This window comes from Rhopilema esculentum, chromosome 19, assembly GCF_057945365.1.
Source record: "Rhopilema esculentum isolate cy_ngs chromosome 19, ASM5794536v1, whole genome shotgun sequence".
NCBI classification, from domain to species: domain Eukaryota; kingdom Metazoa; phylum Cnidaria; class Scyphozoa; order Rhizostomeae; family Rhizostomatidae; genus Rhopilema; species Rhopilema esculentum.
In genome coordinates, this window is record NC_142833.1 from 6,269,484 (window position 1) to 6,290,877 (window position 21,394).

Here is a 21,394-nt window from a genome sequence, read left to right on the forward strand (position 1 = left end):
ATTTGCATTAGATCCTGCTTGCTTTGATATCGCAAATCGTTTTTGGTTATTGAAAAAAGAACAGTTCGACAATGTACTTTTATAAGAGCCTGTCAAAAAGTCCTTTAATAACACAGGGCATGAAATCAAAACAGCTAAACTTTCGGCAACCGCAAAAAACTTCTTCTTTGTAAATGGTTATTTCTGAGCTCGTGGTAATTTTTATACCGTAAATCCTCGAATTAGCCCCCTGGGGGTTTATTCATTTTTAAGAGAAAATCCTAAAATAGGTAAATTCCAAAGAAAATACCAAGGAAAAGTACATAAAACACCTCATTTTATGATTTCATCTGAACACATGAATCCAAAGAAAAATAAAAGTTGCACTGGTCAGGCCTGCCTTGCAAGACCCTCTCCTGTTTAGTTTTATTGAAGTAACTAAAACGGAATACAAAAATCGTGATTCATACCCTGGTTTGTGTACAGCTTCTCTTAAAACTCGAACGGCATCATCGTTGCTCATATTTTCGAAGTTAACATCGTTGACCTGCAAAATCGGGGGAAAAGGTCAACAAAAGAGTGAGTGATGTCACCTGGATTGGTAAATTTTATACGATCCATTTCCTAAAGGGAGTCTCTGTTACAGAGGAGAAACTTCACGGACAAACATCATCGCAAGGTAAGGTTGCCAGTTCATTGCTGCCTTTAGCCTCCCCGGTAATGCCACTAAATATTTGTTGGTAACTACATAGACCGAAGACACAAATTTCAAAACTGCAATGAAACAATTCAAACATCCAGCTACTTCGTTTTTGATGCATTAAACCATTTTGAAAAATTTAAAAGTTTTTATCCAAGATTTTCTACTAGAGTTTGACTTCAATTAAGACTTATTAAATTGATGAAACATTGTGGTTTGTTGCCATCTCATAATGTACCTCGAATTGCATTTATCTGTTATTCGATTCATCTGAAATTTCTAGGCATGAATTTTGAAGCAAAAAGACTATGGATCCAATTTTAGGACAATATAATAGATTAAGAGTCAAAATGAATCAGACAAGATGCGCCTTAGTTCAGCTTTAGAAATACTGCTTCTGCTAAAAATATTTCACTATAAAATCATGGGGTTGAAAATATGACCCATTTTTTATTAGAAGCATTGGGTCAGTATTGAGCCATATGTCCTTCGGGGTTAAATATTTGGTAAGAGATTGCACCAAGTAAATTAGGAACTACTTCTGGATCATAATTACATAAACAATTCTTATACAGCTGCATAGAGAACTTATTGGTCAATTTATTTCTTTCCTAGAGAGATTTCAAATATCAATGTGACCATAAAAAATAGCCAACTGGTTAAGACAGTTAATGTAACAAACACCTTTCTCATGTACCTGGAGAAATATAATAGGCAAAGAAATTTATACATACGGCTAAAAGCAGGTCTCCGGGTTCTATTCTTCCATCAGCATCGACAGCACCACTGAAATAAATTGTACCTTATTTAATTAGGCAGTTCAATTGATACTATCGTTGTTAAAACGAGGGCTTTCTTTCCAGAACGATTGCTAATTTTTTAGGGTCCTTCCCAACCCCTTTCTGTCTAAAACCACTTATTCTAGACAGCTTACCAGTTAAAATTGTGCTTAAAATTGCTAATATTCTCACCCTCTGTTAGGGCATAGCTCTAGGCAATTCCCTTACATTAGCAACTAAAAAAACCTCGGCAAATTTCAAGAAGTAATATAAGATGATATATATAGATACAAATCCAGCTCAAAATGGCAGCACCAGAAGAGAGCAGGAAATTGCACGTTTTGATAGCATTGCAACTCAGATATTAACTCAGATGATTGAAGGGTAATACGCAACAAATTTTTCTTAAAATAGTAAAATAATAACGAATTGCTTGTGAAAATATATAAAATAGATTACAACGGATTGTGAGAATCAAAGTAAATAAAATAGCATAGATGTGCTTGTAGAAAATAATTTGCAAATTTTAGTACAAGACATTGGTCTAAGACTAAAAGTCGACCACACAGAAGACATAGGGAACAACCGTTTTCAGTTTGAAGATACTTTTTTACTAACGCATCCCTCACTATGGGCCTAATCTTAAGAAACTTTCTCTACAATTTGCATGCAATCTCTTCGCAACGGCTATATCATTTGGTATCGAACAAAACTTACCCCTTCATGACAGAGCCAACATAGATTCCGCCATCACCGCGTTTATTCGACTGGCCGACGATGCTGATTCCCAGAAAATTTATCTTATCTAAAACGATAAAATAAAAATAGATTTATTGAGACTGTTTACTTCTTAAATCACTAAAAAAAGCAAAATGTATGCATATTACGAGGTCCCAAACCTCAAAGCTAAACGGCTACAGGGGACAAGACCTTCAGTCTTAATCAACAGATAAAAACATGGAATTCTCTTCCGTCTTATTCGTGAATGTTTTTCTATGGAATGGCAAGTAAAAATGATTTCCAGGAAATAGCCACTTGGCCATAAAATTTACAGTCAGGCTTGAGTTAGCTGAACAATTTGATCACCCTCTCTTCCAAAACGGTGGGGCATCACATCTGCCCCATAGGATGCTGAAGCCACGAGACTTGCAACTGCCTTTTTGTGTATGGGTGCCTGTGTTTGGATGAATGTAATGATGGCTGTATGAATGGTGTGGAATAAAGCCTAGACTTCTAATGTCAAGTTAAGCTTTCTGTCTGGTACTTCCTGCCACCTGTTCGACAGTCGCCTTCAGCGAATTAACTTTTCAATAGAAAACTCAGCTGGTTAAAGGACTGCATAGATTTCGCTGTTTTTGACAGACTTTTGTTGAAAACGGCTGCTAATCTTAAGGTTTTAAGTTTGAGTTGAAGACTCTAAACAACCTGGACGCGATACATAAATAACTAGCTGTTATCAACAGAGTTTGAATCACTGGTTTGAAGGTAGTATGAAAAGAGTTCTTAAAGAGAAGATCTATAGAGTTATGCTTAGAAAGAATAAAAAGAATGAAACTGACGGAAAAAGAGAATAAAGAATAAATAAACCATTAAAATAGCACAAAAGAATAAGTGGAAATATAGGAATACAGGAATATAGGAACATATACCCACAAATGCAAATGCTGAAATCTAAACAAGGAATGTGGCAATTTTTGTTTAGTAGAAAAAAGGTAGACGAACTATACATGCGATACGCTTGAAAACGTTTACCCAAAAGATACTCTGATCAAAATGGATGTAGCTCCAATTGAAGGTAATAAAGAAACGTGTGCAACGACCAGCAAATGTGTCGTTTCTACTAAGAACCTAGCTTGTGAGATATTTTGACCAGGGTATTCTGACAACATTTGATATCACGAAAATGTACTAGACGAGTGATGCTTGTAAGAAGTTGTTGCTAACATCTCGCGAGCCATCACTGAGTGTAGAGGAACTAGTAGCAGGAGCACATTTAGTGAATCAAATGATCCTAATCGCTGATTAATAAATCAAAGATCAACAAATTAATGATCAACCAATCAATCAATCAACAATCAGTCAATCAACGATCAACAATTCAACGAACTACCATTTACTGATCAATAAATCAACGATCAATAAATCATTGATCAACCAAAGTACGAACTCAGTCGCGATCCTTTTAGATAAAAAGGGCCATAGCTAGATATGTTAATCAAATCGCATACAGCAATACAGTTAGTTCGTTTGGATAGTTTGTAACAATCACTACGACAACTGGATGGTATCACAGTTAATGAAAGGTGATAGTGCAAGCAGATTTCAGGAGTTAGTATTATAGATGCAACCAAATCAGGCTTACCCATATTAAGCGTGACTGTGATGATGTTCAGCGACATTGTTGATTCAGTGATGGTGCTGAACGAGGAACACTGAAAAAGAAAAATTAACAGATTGAAATTGAGCCGGAGAATAACTACACATTTTCCATTACAAAAAAGCTTCACGTACTACAAAAAACTGTGCTGCCTGTTTCCTGCAATCTTTAAATTATCTATTATTTAATACGACTCAATTAGCATATCCTGGTACAAACCAGAGATGACTGCATGCTTCCGATAAAATTTGTGGTTCTGTTAGTGGTGTCTATGCTGTGGATATGTTTCCTTGCGTGACAATGTCATAATCAGTATTTATGGAGCAGATGAGCAGATTAAGGATGGTATCTAATACAGTAACCTATCAATTGCCGTTACATATATCGGTATTATCTCAACTTTGGTTATTCATCATTGAAATAACAGTGCACATATTCGAGCTTAAAAACTGCATAGGATGTTTAAAGTTACAACGGTAAGTCCAAGCCTGGTCCGCGTTGGGCTTTGTGTAAATTACGACCCCTTGGTTGAATTTGGTTTTTTTTTTCAATAAGCTGCATAACAATAGCTAGCGACTGTTTGAATTCGGCAGAATCCTACTTATAGCCAGCAAAGACGATTTAGCAACTTCTAGCCACACAAATCTAACCGGCCCTTGAAAGCTCATTAATAGAATTGTCTTTAATGTCATATCTTAGGCAAAGGAGTCTGTAGAACTTTTAAATGACGTTTTGCACCAGAATAGCAATGGATAAGTCAGATCAATAGTCGTGTTTTTTGTGGTGGAACGACGCAAGAGAAGGAAAGGGGCGTTTCACTGGATTCTTTTTTTTATCAACCAGTGACCCTTAATGTAGCGAAAGAGTCCAAGTTGAAAACAAAACAGTCCAAGTCGACGACGAACTCTTTGTCTAGACAAGAAAGAATTTTCCGTTTAATTCTGACAGATTCCAAAACACCCAATTGAAAAGAAGACTTGCATGCCAAATGATTTTAAAATTGTTTCACAGTATGTTTTGTAGCACCGTTGATACTTGAGAAAGTGATTGCGGAAAGTGTGAGCAAATGCCGGTGATCAAAATGTGTCCAGATGACAGGACAGATGTAAGAGTACGCGAAAAACCGGTCATGTCAATATACCGCATCCAGTGGCCTCATCAAAGCACTATAGAATAAAAAATTTGAAACCGGACTCTTCACAACGAGGTACATGCTCCAAACTTCATAGACAGTGTAATTTAACTACAAGGATTAAAAGCTACAAATAAAAGACTCTCTGGAAGGCCCTGGATTTTCATTGATATTTCCGCAAACCACAATACAGCCCAATTTTCTGTTGGAAAAACCAGTAAATCCTGCATTGTAAGGGACCGATCAACTTACCGGAAATTTTAAACATATTTCTTTTCTACAGATCCTTAGGCAATTTTTAGCTCTGCTTCATAAAAGTACAGATCTAGCAATGTTTTCATCTCTGATTGTTAAGCAGTTGTGCGTTTACAAAAAAAACCAAGACAGGATAATAATTAATCCCCAGTTTGTTTAAATCAATTAGTTGGCTGTATCAAGTGTGGGAATCTCGAGATCTGCAATCTTAAAAAAATCAACTGCTACTCGTGACAAAATGGAACCAAAAGGCAACCGCCCTTTGTGTAAATTTTAAGAGCTTCCTGTTTCGTGCATAGTTATTCAAAGAAGGAGATTTGGTTTCGATGACTTGAACAAAAAAGGCCGGTAGATGTGGATTTGTAAGACATTGCGGCCAATGCCTTGACAAACGTGGTATTTTGGTTTGTATGTAGCAACTCTTTGGCAGGTCAAATTGTTAACACATTCTAAAAGACTTTATCAAAAACATTGCGTGCAAACCCAGCATTCGAAAGTCCTTTTTGCTTAGAAAGACCTTTTAATACACAGTTCTTAGTAATATGGTGCTGTAAGGTATCATTTAAAAAGAAAATTAAATATTCAAGCCAAAGTTATTTTTTGCAACTTTTACTAAAAACGCTTTCATCGAGAAGTGCAAGAACAGAACCAACCAAATTATAAGGCGGCGGGAAGGTATTAGAGCTGCGAAATTAAATGAACTTAAAAAAACTTAAGACAGTCAAATGATAGACAACATTGACTCCTAAACTAGTGTCTAAGCTGACTGCTATCTACATGCTTGATTATATTTATGTCACTCGTGTAACCATGCTTCATTTATATCGAGAAAAAATTTGAGCAAGTAACAAGATCAGGCTTGGATTGGCAATATGACCGGCTAGCTCACTTGGTAGAGTAATGACGCACACAATTGCCGGTCGCGGGTTCGAGTCCTCCCTGATCGTGTCACTCTGTTACAAATTTCTCAGTATGTTTCCCAATCCTATTCGCCTACGCCTAGTTTACCGGCGCTTAAATGCAACAAAATAATCACAATGAATGTTCCAGTGATCATGTGACGGTCAGCGCTTGAAAACTAGTCCAATCAATGCATGGCATAATGCGAAAAGAAAGCACTTACTCGCTCCACCCTGGGCATTCTATGTCTGCGTCGACGTCGTCTGTGCTTGCTTTGACTGTAACGCGAACTTTCCGTGGCGCTTGATAGTCTAAAAAGAGAATAAATTTGGCTACTTTTGTGTAGACAGACACGAGAATTCATAGTTTAAAATGGATTATACTTAATGCAACCAAAAATCATTCCAGAGTGTTTTTACAATCTCAGATTTCTCTTAACCTCGAGACCGAAAGGTCCTGCTTAAGGGAAACCAAAAATTCACCTTTAACATCTAGGTTTTTTGGAAGCCATAGGTTTGCCCTACTTAACGGGGTTCACGTTTTAAAACTCTTTTAAAACAAATTTAGGGCTAAACAGTGTATCATTTGTCGAAAAATGAAATCTAAATTGAATTTTCAGTCTGTCTGTAAATTATAAGGCTACTTGGCCTACTCGCACCGTCTTTCTGTTTACCAAAGAGAAGCTAGTTTTGTCCCAGCTACAGTAATGCTTTCAAAGACAATCTGAGCTGTTACTCGTCTTCTTTACCGCGAACTTTTAGTTCATTATAAACGTCATTAAAATCAATAGAAAAACTGCAATTAATGTAAGACACTTAGTTCTCATTTCTCTGATTAAAGTCAACCGCTGCTTGCAGGCCATCATAATTGGTCTTAAAACTAGCACGCTGATATGACTGTGTGCAATAAATTATCTTGACAAACGTTATTTCTCATCATTTCAGTGAAGCCTTCATTTCGCACAAACAAGAAAAAACTCTTCGTCCTAAAAATTTTTTCCCCATGGTCAAAGCTGATACAAGAAAAATCCAGCGAACGGAAATTACCATTCAGTGCACAGAAACTTGGTTCACCTGTTGTCCGCTACATGGAGAACACATTGTAATTCACTATTTAGTTACAACCAGAAAGGCAAGAAGATAACCTTTGAATGTTCGTTACCGCATCAATATTCTAATATTTCCCACAATAAAAAGGGGCAATATAATCATTAAACTTAACCTATAATCAACAGTAAAGGAAAGATACAGAGATTTTCAATTGACCCCTTGGTATTCGATCGGGTTTTTATATCACCTTTTATCACTCAAAAATAGATATCAAACGTTTGTTTATAAAGCTGTGCAATGGCAAACTTTCACTCATAATCAAAAGGGGAATAAATTCTTATAAAAAGGCAGGGAATTTCAGGTTGAGTCCTTAGTCTCAATAGTGCTTCCATCTTTCCCTTTTATTTTGCTTATATAAGCCAGCAATTTCATAATTAACGCTTCTTCAGAAAAAACAAACATTTTACAGTGGCCAACAAAATGCAGCCTTGAAGCCTATGTTATAAAATCGTGCAATAACAAAATATTCAGCGTTCAAAGCGTAAAATTAACAGTCGATGCTTAGACAAAAAAAGGCAGTCACCTGCTTTCATCATCTGAATCTACAAAACTCGTGGAATCGAGGTCACTGCTCATCATTGAGGAACTGTCGTACTCCGAGCCGCCATGATGCCGTCTGCTTGTCCTCTGCTGAGGAGCACGACCGGCTGAAAAAGAGGATTGTTTGGAAATGATTGACGTTCTTTCTTGAGCTAAGAGCTAATGACCAAGTAATTAGCAGTATTGTAAAGCCAAGAACAACTGTTTCAAATTGGCTACAGCTGTAAACCATTTGTAAACAAAAAGTGCTATCGGTAAGTGTACCCCAACATTTTAGAAAGTAAAATTTAGCCAGACACCAAAACATATTCCGTACACTGTAATTTTAATTCTTTGGAAAGTCAATCGATATGTGAATAACGATGGAGGATGAGAAAGTTGAGCTTTCATCGCAAAACGAACAATCAGTAGATTAAAGACCTTGAAAGGTCTTTAATGGTTATTGGTAAGTGTACCCCAACATTTTAGAAAGTTAAATTTAGTCAGACACCAAAACATCTTCCGTACACTGTAATTTCATTGCGAATGAATTCTTTGGAAATTCAATCGATATGTGAATAACGATGAAGGATGAGAAAGCTGAGCTTTCATCAAAAAACGAACAATCAGTAGATTAAAGACCTTGAAAGGTCTGGTAAACTTAGCATGAGTGATTACGAAGACAATGCCTTGAAACACAATATTCAAGAACGTTAAATACCTACAGCAAGTTGGTGTAGAAATGCTTAAATATTACTGTCAACAAAAATCTAGCAGAATTTGGAAATTGTACATGCAATGCAGACTGAAATATAGAATCTTTTAGGAACCCTCAGGAACATAAAATACAGAATGCATTATAACATCATTCTTCTAGAAACACTCAGGAACACAAAATTTGGGCTGTGTACCGTGAACTTTGGGAATATGTCATAAGCATCAAAGGGGTCTCACAAAGGGATCTATATCAGCAAAAATCAAAGTTTTGTACCCTAGTAGATACTCGTGGTTTTTAACAGCACTAGACGGCAAGGTTTCTAAACATAACCAGCTTCTTTGGTAGAAGGGAAATATGTATAGCTCAACAAAAACTTGAGAGTAGAGATAGTTAACGCCACACTTTTTCGGGTATCAACTTTGGGAGAATAGTTATTCAATAAGGAAACACTACAATTTCTAAAAAAAACAAGTTTTCTGAGCTGCAAAATCTTTAGCTCCCATATGACGACACATTTCTGATTTCGCTTCCAGTCTGCAGTTTTTGGATTAAACACAATAACTAGCTTTCCTTTTAGCTCTCTCTTGTAATTTGGTGGGAAATGGTGTAATTTGGTGGGAAATAGTGTAATTTGGTGGGAAATAGTGTAATTTGGTGGGAAATAGTGTAACTTGGTGTTTTTAGGGATGCAGATTTTTCTTGTGTTGGATTTTATGATCAAGGAGGAAGAGCTTTGGATAACGCTAAGTGTTTTTCGAGACTAATCACTGCCCTTTATCCACTATTCATGAATATGTAGCTTCCTCCTGTTATTCTTGCAAAATATGTTGACGACATAATAATAGAAGAACAAAACTCATCATACCTTCGCTATCGGAACGCCTTGCTGACCTCCGAGAACTTCTCCTTGAAACGATCGATTCCGCCTCAGATTCAAAGCCTCCTCGATCTTTGCCCCTGAAAAACAATCGGGAGATATGCAATTTCAACCTTTTGATACGTTGGCCGAAGCTTGGCATATTGATGTAAAGACACGTAGCGTGACCATCATTCGCTTATGAAATAATCATGTTTTATACGAGAATATCTTTGAATGTTTTGAAATACGGTACAAGGTTCTTAAATGAAAGCGGAAGTATGTGTTTGTGTTCTTACTTGACATAAGGGTTAAGAATAGGCCGAGTCAAGACCATTTTGGATGACTCTTATTACAGGCAGCTATTCTCACCACAAGGCTCTTCCTGGCATCCATTAATAAAATTTTAATTAAATGAATAAAAGCAGGACAAAATATCTTTAAGACTTAGTAACCTAACTCTATCAGGGGTAGTCGTGACCTGAATGAAATTTACATACAGTATCTCCAGAACTAAAATGGATTTGTCCTGCAGAAATATGGAAAGATAAAATGGGGGTAAGGACAATCCAACAAAAAATTGTCCTTACATGTTAAACCTGCTAATTCTACAAAACCAAAGTTACTTTAAAGGGAAATTTAAAAGTCATGATTGAGGGGTCAGAAAACATAACCAGTATGACATCATGCAACATTTAAGCATTATGGTTACTGGGTTGAGAATAAGCCCATCTCGAAAAACATTACATGGGTTTGTCATGCCTACATTATCAAATTTAGCCGTACAGACCAACAGCTACCTTTTTGAATCGCAAAACCTTCATTGTTTGAGAGGCCAAAATCTTTAAGAAAACTTGCATGCTAAACTATTTCTTAAAGGCCAATTTGTTCACCTTTTCTGAAACTGATATTTCACACTGAAATTCAATTGAGTGAGAAGTTTCTCATATATTGCCAGCTATGTTACGATCCAGGACCGAAAAACAATCTTCGTACCAATGAACTGTTCCAATCATAGGTTTTGAAAACTTCAAGAACCAAAATGCTCGCGTCAGCCATTTCCTTATCCGATCAGATATGATATTCAAATTCACATTAACAGATAATAAACGGATTCGAAGTTATAGACCAACTCAAATCTTGACAGACAGCTGGCCACAAATCTGGTAACCTTTTCAAAGTAATTCAAAGGCCCTTCAGATCACAATTACAAACAAACCAACCAAAAGTCGTTCCCTTCAGCAAACTCGAAATAAAAAGCATTTCTACAGCCCTGTTTGCAAACCCAATAAAAATCAACTGCAACCCAAAATCTGTATGTGCGAAGTCATAACCTCTCCTTGAAGGTCAAGGAGATATACGAAAGAGGTTATTGCAGGTCAAGGAGACATACGAAAGAGGCTAGGTCAGGCATTGATAGTGCCGGACTGACAAAGGATGCCGGGATACATTCGAATCCAAAGTCAAAATTCCTATGGCGACAGGTTTCCTTGAAATATATATTGCAAGGAAATAGCATTTAATTAACAATCAAAATATCTATTAACAACCCTAACTAAATCTTCTTCATTTGTTTTATCAACAAAATTGTTGAGCTTAAAAGTATGTACAAACGGTGTTGCGATCTGGCCCCATTTCCATATCAATGTTCTAATAAATCCCCCCCCCTCCCCCAACTCGAATGTGGAAGGGTTTGAGACGTTGGACTACCCAGTCTAGTTCACGCTTATGCCTAAACAGTATCTAAATGGCTGGAGTTCTTAGAAAATGGAGTACTGGTAACCTTAACTGCCTCCTTGAAATGACTCTAGCTACCATCCATTGTAAGAAACTAATCTTAGAGTTAAGTATAGGACAGGCGAGAGCAATCTCTTTTGCGTTATTGAGTTCACATTAAGCTTGTGTTTGGCTTTTACTTGGATTGCCTATCATATTAGCATACCATTATGAGGATGGATATCTTTACAAACAGAACACCCATATATCCATTTCATCTTGAACGCAGGATTAACCAAACACCTTAAGTCCTCATTAACATCGTAAGGGGATAATCTCAAAGACAACTGGCCTTGGTCCCTCTCAAAACAAGCTTGTTTTTATCTGCTACACTTGAAAGAAAAACAACCATGACAAACGCAACCAAAAGTACAACATCTTTCCAAATAGTTTCTATATCTGTTTAAGGAGACAATGACTTGTGATTCTGCTTCCAAAATAAACATTAATTGACAAGGCAAGTGTTGCTACCTTCATGTCCAATGAGGAATATAGAAACGACGTCGTGTTGACAAAACAGTTTTGTAATCGAAAAATGATTTTTTCACGGAAAACATGTTATTGTGCTGCCTTGAAACAACAAGTCATCGCATATGGACCAAGTAATCGTTCAATTTGGTTAAAAAAAAACCAGGGTTGCTTTTTTTGACATATTAATCGACCAGGAACAATAGGATCAAATAACAAATAATATACTTGAATAAATACAAACATATACTATTCTATGGTTTTAGCAGAGCTAAACTGCATGAAAGACAAACAATATTTCTGTGCTTTGAGCTAATTGAAGTTAAAAGCCTACATATAATGATGGGGATACCAACAATACTTTTTTCTCATTTGCAACGTAAAAATTCGTTTGAATTTTCGTTTGACACGTTACAAAAAGATGTTGGGCGTTTTTGGGAAATTTGCCGAGGGTGTATTTTGAAGAAGATAAAAGCTGATGAAATGTCCAGACATCAATGTACGAAATGAAGACACAAAACAAACGTTCGTTAGGCACGTATTACCCTTTTTGTATAAAATATCATCAGCAGTATTGTGTGAATTCTGTATTAGGGCAATTTGAATGAAAGATTAATATTTAAAATTTCATTTCGATGTAGTCTAAATAAACCGACCAGAAACAGCCTCTCTGCAAAAAAAATAAAATTCAAAATTTGCTTAGAAATAACAAGGCGAAAGGTGTCTCCGAATCCTGCACCTGGTTTAGTGTAAATGCGACAAAACACGTCCCTAAACAAACAAGCCTTGGTCTTTCGCAACAGAGTTTCATAAGATTCCATTTCGTTACTGTTGCCATGATCTTTAAAGCTTATTGGTCTCCATCAGGTAAAAATATATATTGTCAATTATGAGCTAATCGAACGAAACCAAGATGAATTGTTCCACATGACTAGAGAGAAGGAAAGGTTTGGTGTCAAAAGATGGATAAACGCAATTAATAAGTTGTTTTGGAAACCGGTGGGATCAAAATATAATGCCGATATGAAAAATTTGTTATGATTCTTAAAGTTTTGTTTTGTTGTTATGTTTTAAAAGAAGCTTAAAGGTCTAGTTCACTTTTGGTTTTAATATCTCCAACCAACTTTAGTACCTGCCTAGCATAGTCAATGATCAACTGAAAATAATCATATGACCTTAAAAATAGTGGAATAACATATAAAAGCGATACTTTCAATTTGAGGCAACCGGAGTACCTGTACGGACTTCCATTCTTATTCTGAAAGGCTTTTCCACGACGCGTTGGCTTCAACTTCCTTGATTCTTTAACAAACAAAAATGACAGGATTCCATGTGACAGCTTGACCTTTTCCGAATCACCTGACTCTCTTGCATCTTCCTTGCTCGATTTTTTAGATTTTTGGCAAGTAGAAAAAACCGTGAATTTGCGGGTGCACATCTAAATGTGTAAGTAGCCCGAGACTTGAATTAATGCGCTTCTGTTAAATGCTATCATGGTCACCTGTCTCCAGGCTGATCAATCCTTGCTTGACCTCAAATGCTCGATTTTAGATTTCGTCAACGATCGCAGTAAAAGTCGAAAATCCAACAATATCCCGAAACAAGCACATAACTTCGTCCTAAAGTCTGACGATAACACAAATTCTAAAGCAACGACAACGATAAGAGACCATGAAATTTCTTCTTCACTGATACTGTGTCCTGGCTTGATATAATTGTTATGATCCAATAAACCAAAAAGTCTTTCTGGACCATTCTTTAAATTCCAAAAGACAGGCGATCGGATAGAGCTGCGAGTTGTTAAGTTGGGCAACGTTTCTTTGTGTGAAGTAAATTTTTGAATAAGCATTGAAATAAACGTAAACTATCTGACAACACACCAGTGCGGTGAAAACAAAACCAACCAAACGAAACAACAATAAACACTGTAATAAAATACGATTTTGTACTTATTCTCTTTAAATGAAAACCATCTCAACCGGCAGAGACAATTCGTGGATTCGCAAAGTTAACCAAAGAGTGATTCCGGTGATAAAACCTAGCTCAACTTTTGTTGATTAAACGCTTTAGCCTTGCAATAAGTTTTAAGGGAACCTGTCGCCATAGAAATCTCTTTTAATAAGCAACCTTTTGAAGCATATGGCTGACGCTTGAACAATACGTCTAAAGAGCGAAACAAATTCCTTTCTAGAATACATTATTCATGAAGTTTGATTTAATTCACAGTGGCAACAATATACCGATAGGGCTCCTCCCTACGCCAATGGAACAAAGAATATTTGACAAAGACAGCAAATAAACCTTATCTAGACTCGGTTTGACAATACGAACCTCTTTTTCATTTGAAGTACTTCGAAAATATGGCCTAGTCAGGCTTTCATAAGCCAACAAATATGGAATTGTCTAGTTTCCATACTGTTCGACCTGATAGTCATAAATAAGCATGATTAATAGTCATGGATTAGCATGATTAATTATTTCAAGTAAAGGGTAAGGGTAAGGGTAAGGGTTAGGGTTAGGTTTAGGGTTAGGTTTATGGTAAACTAATTACGTCATCAGGTTGAGCAGTATGAAAACTAGACAGCTCCAACAAATATACCCTAAACGAAATACTTTCTAACTAAAAATGTATTTTAAGGATCAGCTTCAAAATTTCTCGTGAGAAAGAAAACCATTGGTGTCGAAAAAAAATCAGAAAAACTTTGAATTATCTTTAAATGGTAACATACTTTGACGATGCCTTTTCACTTCCAGAGAGATTCCCTGACTCTTTACCCCCTGACTTGACTGAATGGCCATCTGACAACGCACGTTCTGAAGCACTGTCATCCGGGGGAACAACCTAAAATACAAAGAGAAATATCGTGTGTATATATGTACAGAATAGAGACAAATAATGCACAAGTTTGTTCTTGATATACGATTACTATTAACAATTAAAACAATTACTTTTACCAAATAATTTTCTTCCCGGCCAGTAATTAATAGTGCAAATCCATTCAAAATTTAAGATGTGCGTTCAAGAAAAAGCAAGAGAGGAGTATAAAGCCAAACTAAAATATTTTATTCAAAAGCAATTAGTTGCGTGTAAATGAAATACTGAAATAAGATCCTACTGCTAACGAAAGAAGATTCTATAACAGGGAATTGATATCAACAAATGAGTGTGAGAATAATAGTTGTGCAAGACTAAAGCAGTAGGGCTCATCAGAGCTTTCCAGCCACATGGCCCTGTGGTTTACTAATAATTCTATTTGAGGGCAGATAGCTTTCATTTGCTCACTGAAGTGACATGTAAGCTTTGCTATGATTTTGAAGGAGAAGATTCGCTCACTTTTCCATAAACAAGTTGGCATTCGAGCAGGTTTTTCACATGACAGATTACATTCGTTATTTATGCTCCTTGAAATCATCATGCGCCCCTTCTACCTTATTATTATTAAGCGCCACTGGCGTGAAGAATAAGTTGGAAGCTGTCCTCGTTAAAACTTATAGGTCCACGAGAGTTTTGTTTCCTTGCTTTAATTTTCCGCTACTTAACCAAGAATAAAAAACATCGTTGGGATCCTTATTGACAAAAGCATCTTTGGCATTGAAAAATTTTCTCCAGTGTAGATATTGCTATCATTAGCATTATTATTCTACTTAGCTACGCAGGAAATCATTTACCAACAGAAATCTTCAAATAAAGGACACCCCAAAAATGGACACCCCCGAATAACGGACACCCGGAATAACGGACACCCCGAATAATATTTTCTTCATTCATTTAATGTTAGTAAAATGCTTAGCTAAACCAAAGCTAATTGCACTGCAATGTGGATCACAAGAGAACGGACACTTCCATGCAAAAAACAGCGGACAAAGGTAAAAACTATATTACAATTCTGCCCTGTGACTTTCAGTCATTGGCATAGTTTTTTTCAGTACACCAAGAAAAACATGATTTTTAATAATTCATAAGGCAGAAATCCAGTCACACGGCAGTATAACTAAGAATAAGATACAATTTTGCAAAAAGCTCTAAAATATAGCATGATATCACAAATCAATTTCTACTACCAGAATGGCCTAAACTCTCCATTCGTTCAGGCAGTTTTAGCGGTTAAATTCAGCTAGCTAGCCATAAACTAACTGCTTCACAATACCTGGTAGATTCTAAGCCTTTTCCTCAATTTTTGTATTCCAGCAGTGATACTTTTGCTGAATAACGATTCAACCATCATCGATGACTCAATAATCGACTCCTAATTTATTACTCGTTCAAATACCAAGTCATTGATTATGCTGCAAAACCATCAGAATTCAACATGCCTATGTCTCCTCAAGGTGCGTATGAACAACCGACAAAAATATACTATGATGACTATATCCTGCTCTGGTAACTCGCAAATTTCTGATAGGACTGTAATTCGCCGTTTAAAGCAACTGAATTAGATAAACTGATAGAAAAGTTGGTTGCTCATGCCAATAAGCAATTGATGACACGAGCCGCACAGCCTTAAAACACGTGCACCTTGCTATTCACTTTACTCCATAACATGAATGTGAGTTGAATAGTCAAAGGCATCGTCTGAATAAGCCACAAGTCTTACGTCTATATAACTCGAATAGCATAAATAAATGATAAGGAAAACAAAATACTAGCTCCCTGAGCCTCTACTCTTAGTCCTCACTTATTATACACTGTCTATAGATACAACTTACATTTACAGGTAAACTGTGGCAACAAACTCGTAATTTCTTTATGGCTGAGATCAAATTACTCGGAGAAACTAGACAAACAGCAACTGTATACGGTGCTGTACATTGACTAAGTAGGAAAGATTAATGATGGAATGACGGGAGGGGTCTCAAGGAACAGCAATCCATTTGTTGCTTCCATTTCAGTAGTTTATTATACATAAATAAACAAAGATTGACGATTATTTAGGGGCTTAAGACTATCACTCCCTCTTCCGACGGCATTATAGATGAACACAAGGTCTTTTATTCAAGAAGGAAAATTTTCCGCAGTAGATATACACTCTTTCTTTGAGAACCAGATGATTTTTGCCAAGGCTCAATATTACTATTTTGGATAAATTTAGGCTCGCGTGTTCTTAGTTTTCTTATTTCAAAAAAGATTTTTCTACAGGTAAATACAATCAGTTGTTTCCTAGACCACTTAATGACAGTTTTGCGTGACATTTTCAGTAGCTTTGTTAGCAAGAAAATAAATTTTGAAAAAACACATTGCTTTTTCTTTTACTGGGTCATGTTCTTATGCTGTTCTTACTTTTTGGCAAATGAAACCTCGATGTCTTTACAAAAAAAAAGTGTACAGAAATATCTTTGGCATTGGTAATTGATTAATAATTGAACTCTCTAAAGAGTGAAGCAAAGATACACACACTCGACGCCTACAAAAGTGCTCTTAGGAGCCAGTAGCTAGGACAAATCGTCAAGGAGATTGTTAGAAAATCTCGAAGATTTTGCTTCTTTGTAAAAAATTATTGGAAAAGTTTTTTTTAGCCAGCCCCGTTTCCTAAAAATAAGTTCTACTGTACCCAATTGGTCTGAAAGATGTCTTTATACTGAAGCCATACAGCATTGATATATTCAACAACAGACACGGTCCTTTATCATTAAAGGGAAAGAAGACTGCTGAATAAGGGCTGCCACCTTGAGCAAAATGACGTAATATTGTCACCTTTGTAAATGCTAGCAACGGTCTTAAGTCTGCATAGTAGTTTCACAACGTCTTATATACATGACACTATGAGCATGGCTTCTAAAGGACAGATGCAGACGAGGTGAAACCAAGGGTTGCGTAGTGAAGGAATAACAACCACGAGACTTTACCAGTATAACCTATACTATCAAAATGGGCCAATGAACAAGTCCTAATGAGGAAACAAAAGCGATTGGGCAGGGTTTCCAACACTTTCAAATAAGCACTTCACCTGTCTATGGTCTTATGGGACTTACCATACATGTTGATTATGCAAATTATAACAGCCTCGTTCTTATCTGCATCGTCTAATCTCCCAATCAATTAATGGCCACAGCCACAGATAAACCGAGCGGTTGAATCTGAGGCATTAAAATCGAATCTAAATCAGAAATGAACCTTATCTGCTCATTTGCTAGAAACGCTACATTGGTAAATGCTGAAAGCAACAAGACCTGGATATCTTACGATGCGTCTGTTCACTACATTTGCTTTGTATTCAAGGACAGCTAGCAAAAGTTTGAGACAATGATCCGAGCACACCACTGGAAACATCTTACACGCCGCTTGCTTTTTTCCGAGCAAGCAGTGGTTTACAAAGAATACGAAGGATTGATAAATAATTCATTCAGATATGAATAAGAGGATGAGCCGCAGATCCCAGAATCCTTAAACTTTTGGCATGACTTGACCTCCTATGGTTGTCAACAATAAACGGCCTTAACTCATTTATTGCCTCATGTTCAAATCTTTTCCATTTGAAAGAATTGGTCTAAGGACTTTCGGAAAAGAAGATCCTGTTGAAATTGGTTAGACAGCTAGTTTATCCGCTTGGATTTGCAGTATTGGCTTTTCAAAAAGCATACCAGTTTAATAGAAAGAACAGACTGAAAGAGAAATACAGAAACAAGATAAGGTTTTCATGTTTTCCCCGAACAATTTTCTGAAGCTTCCTCAAAAAGCAATAAAAATAAGGTTTGGTTCTCCTTACGGTCTTTGACCAGATGATCTCAATTTTTTCCAGGCTTTGAAAAAATAGCCTTAGGCAAGAGGGTTTCTCTATTGCCCCACTTGTCTTGAAAAATTTTTCCCGGGCTTTAGAAAAAAAGCCCTAGGTAAAAAGAGGGTGCTGCATTACCATTCAGTTTACCCCTGGTCCTCAAACTTTCAAGTATCGCAATAAGGTTAAAGGAAAAAAGTTAAATATATCCAGAACAACAAAATTTGGGAAGCGTAGGAATATGAAATTCACTAAGCTATTATGTAAAGATCGTTATAAACGATGAAATTCACTTGAAGAAAGAAGTCAGAATTTGCTTCCTGGTTGTAGATGGATGACGAAAAATGCAAAGAACAGTTTAAAGATGGCGAAATTTGGATACAAGAACAAAAGAAAGACTGGAGTGTTGAATGTTAGAACAAAGAAAACAAACAATCCTGTATCCCTTGTGAATTCCCACTTTCAAAGAACAAATTCACCGACAAAAAATGGCTGACAATGCCTGAGTGCCAAACTAAACGGGATTAAGAACGAAGCGGATATGATTTAATGCCGACTCAGGAAAATTGTACGTATAAACAAAAGACGATAATGATTAGGTATTAAAACAGAACACTGGCGTTGCAAGTTCAGACTTACTTTTAAGTTAGTGGTTTGTGAATAATTTTGTTGCATAAAAGCTGACAGTTTGGTAGGAACAATTCATCAATTTATCAATGAAGGCTGGTCCTGAGGAAAGCTAAATCGACAGAAGTGATGACGTAAGGCATGGTCCACAAAAGAACGAGGTCAATACTTGACACTGCCTCAGGAGGAGGCTGAGATTTAGGCAAAATTTTCTTTAAATATAAAGAAAAAAGGAAATCCTATTCACTCTAACAATATATATTTACAAGCGGCTAATCCGCAGAGGCGAACAATCGAGTATTATTCACTGGATGTATTTAGGAAAATCCTCTACACAGATGACATGTGATGTTCTATACACCGAAGCAGATGACATGTGATGTGGTTTGGTGTATTATGCATGTGTGTGCATTTGGTGCAAATAACTCTTTCTAATTTTGTATTAAGAAGAATTCATGTCAAAGGTTGCAAAATTGTGTGGGCTGTAGTAATAAAATAAGCTTCTGCTCATTTTGGTTGCCTTTCATTACGAGCTTTTATTGGCCTTTTGTAAGCTTCACGTCTAACTAAATGGAAAGCTTAGATCGATTTAAAGGACTTCCAATACGGTAATTTCCTACGAGATTGCAAAATTTGAAATAAAAAAGTCGACTAAAGCAAATACCGTAAATCCTCGAATTAGCTTCCTGGGGGCTTATTTATTTTTGATATCTTTGGATGGGGGCTTATACGAGGGGGAGGGGGCTTATAAAATCATTGTAGAAATTAAGAAGACATTATTAAAAGACGTCGTTTATTTTAGTAGGAATTTCTTTATGAGAATTTGATTAATTACTACCAAAATGATGAATTTGTTGTGGTAATTCAATAAAACGCCATAGGCAACCTCAGATGGCAAAAATCATCAAATGGAGGGGTCCAATCCGAGGATTTACGGTAGCAATGGGGACATATTCGGGGGGGGGGGGCTTATTGAGAATTTGCAGTTCTAAGGTGGGGGCTTATTCGAGGGGGGCTTTTTCGAGAGGGGGGGCAATTCGAGGATTTACGGTAGCCTTTTCATTGTACTCGGTGAACTACGAAACGTTTCGAAGAATACAGAAAAGCTAAACACGTTCAATCAAATAAACACGTTATCAGAAACAAGCTCAAGTATCTTGATTGAGTGGATCCAAAAATCTGCTTAAAATAACTCCACCTCTTCCTAAAACTCTAAACTGCCTTGCTGTTCCATGATCTTAGAGGTCTTATTTTCCATTTATTTCTTGAAGATCAACATCATTTTTCTAATAGCAACCAATCCAAATACTCAGTTTTTGTGAAAACATTATCAATCTAATCCCGAACTTGCTCCAACCCTTGAAATTTCAATTTCAACTCTACTTCAACTGTTGTATCATGTATTATTTCCATTCCAACCATCTTCCTTGATGCAAAGTTGCAAAACTACCCAAACAAAGAGGCGAGATGCCTTGTGCAAAAGAATAGTTCAACCTTAAGTCACCATTTACCACATCAACACAGAATCGTCAAGCTATAATAAGACAAAAATAGGAAAGAAAGATGGGAACTTTGATATGCTGTTCCGACGAAGAAAGGTGATTTAAAAAGCAGAGAAGAGTTCCTGTTGAATATAGCGAGGAAAGGTTCTGGTCTATGTTACAAATCCGTAAGGCGACTTAAGATTTAAACAAATGATTTTTTTGGCCACACAAGCTGTTAGAGTCTAAAATGGCTGTCTTTTGCAAGCACCGCCTTCTAATTATTAGGCCATTATACATTTTGTGCGGTCTTATTGTCAAATCATCGAAAATATACCCAGACTGAATTTATCTTTGGTTCACTTTATCAAAACACACTAAAATAAAAACATAAGACTGGGTCAGAATAATCATACCCTCACCGCAATGAAACTAAAACATATCTTGGGTGGGTACTGAATGTATTGCTTCAGTGTCAAGGCTTATGATCTGATCTGATATGCACTACACCGAGCAAATATATCATATTGCATAATCAGGAAATTTTACAACTTAACAGTAACCAAATAAACACCTTTCTCTCACAGCTACTTGGCACAACACTCCTGGCAATACATTTATATTGGCTATAAGCTGCAAATAGACTCGAAAGTTCAAGGATAGCCAATGGCAATCTGGCCGAATGCAAAGTATGTAGCAGCCTAAAGAATACGGTTGCAGACGGGGACTATGTTTACTGATCCCAAAAAATAAGCACGATCGAGTCTCTTCATATTGGGAACTCTCGCGCCTAAAGCCTAGGGCTGCCATGGGTAAAATAGTGCTGTGCTTTTAATTGTGCATTATTCGTTAACTTCTTAAATAATCTAAGAACCATTGGGCCTAGAGAAATGAGTGAAAAATTTTCCCTTACATAAACCAAATGCCACGGAAAAATTGTTTAACGTCACTTGGGAATGATGCAAGTTCTTGTTTCAACGATTACTTTGAATTTTGCTATAAAAA

General features: G+C 36.5%; 1 protein-coding gene across 4 annotated transcripts in view; it reads right to left on the bottom strand.

Annotated features, from left to right (window-relative positions):
• LOC135688288 (segment polarity protein dishevelled homolog DVL-3) overlaps positions 1–21,394 on the bottom strand; it is a 54,627-nt gene that overhangs the window by 22,581 nt on the left and 10,652 nt on the right. For 2 of the 4 annotated variants that reach the window (XM_065205069.2, XM_065205070.2), the window contains exons 3-10: positions 14,298–14,410; positions 9,334–9,425; positions 7,755–7,878; positions 6,346–6,433; positions 3,821–3,890; positions 2,176–2,263; positions 1,414–1,465; positions 450–526 (exon numbers count right to left, since the gene is read on the bottom strand). In XM_065205069.2, coding sequence (XP_065061141.1) covers positions 450–526; positions 1,414–1,465; positions 2,176–2,263; positions 3,821–3,890; positions 6,346–6,433; positions 7,755–7,878; positions 9,334–9,425; positions 14,298–14,410 — 704 coding nt within the window. Of the gene's footprint in view, positions 1–449; positions 527–1,413; positions 1,466–2,175; positions 2,264–3,820; positions 3,891–6,345; positions 6,434–7,754; positions 7,879–9,333; positions 9,426–12,803; positions 13,963–14,297; positions 14,411–15,716; positions 19,584–21,394 lie in introns of those variants that run through there. The other 2 variants (XM_065205072.2, XM_065205071.2) reach the window with 2 other exon arrangements.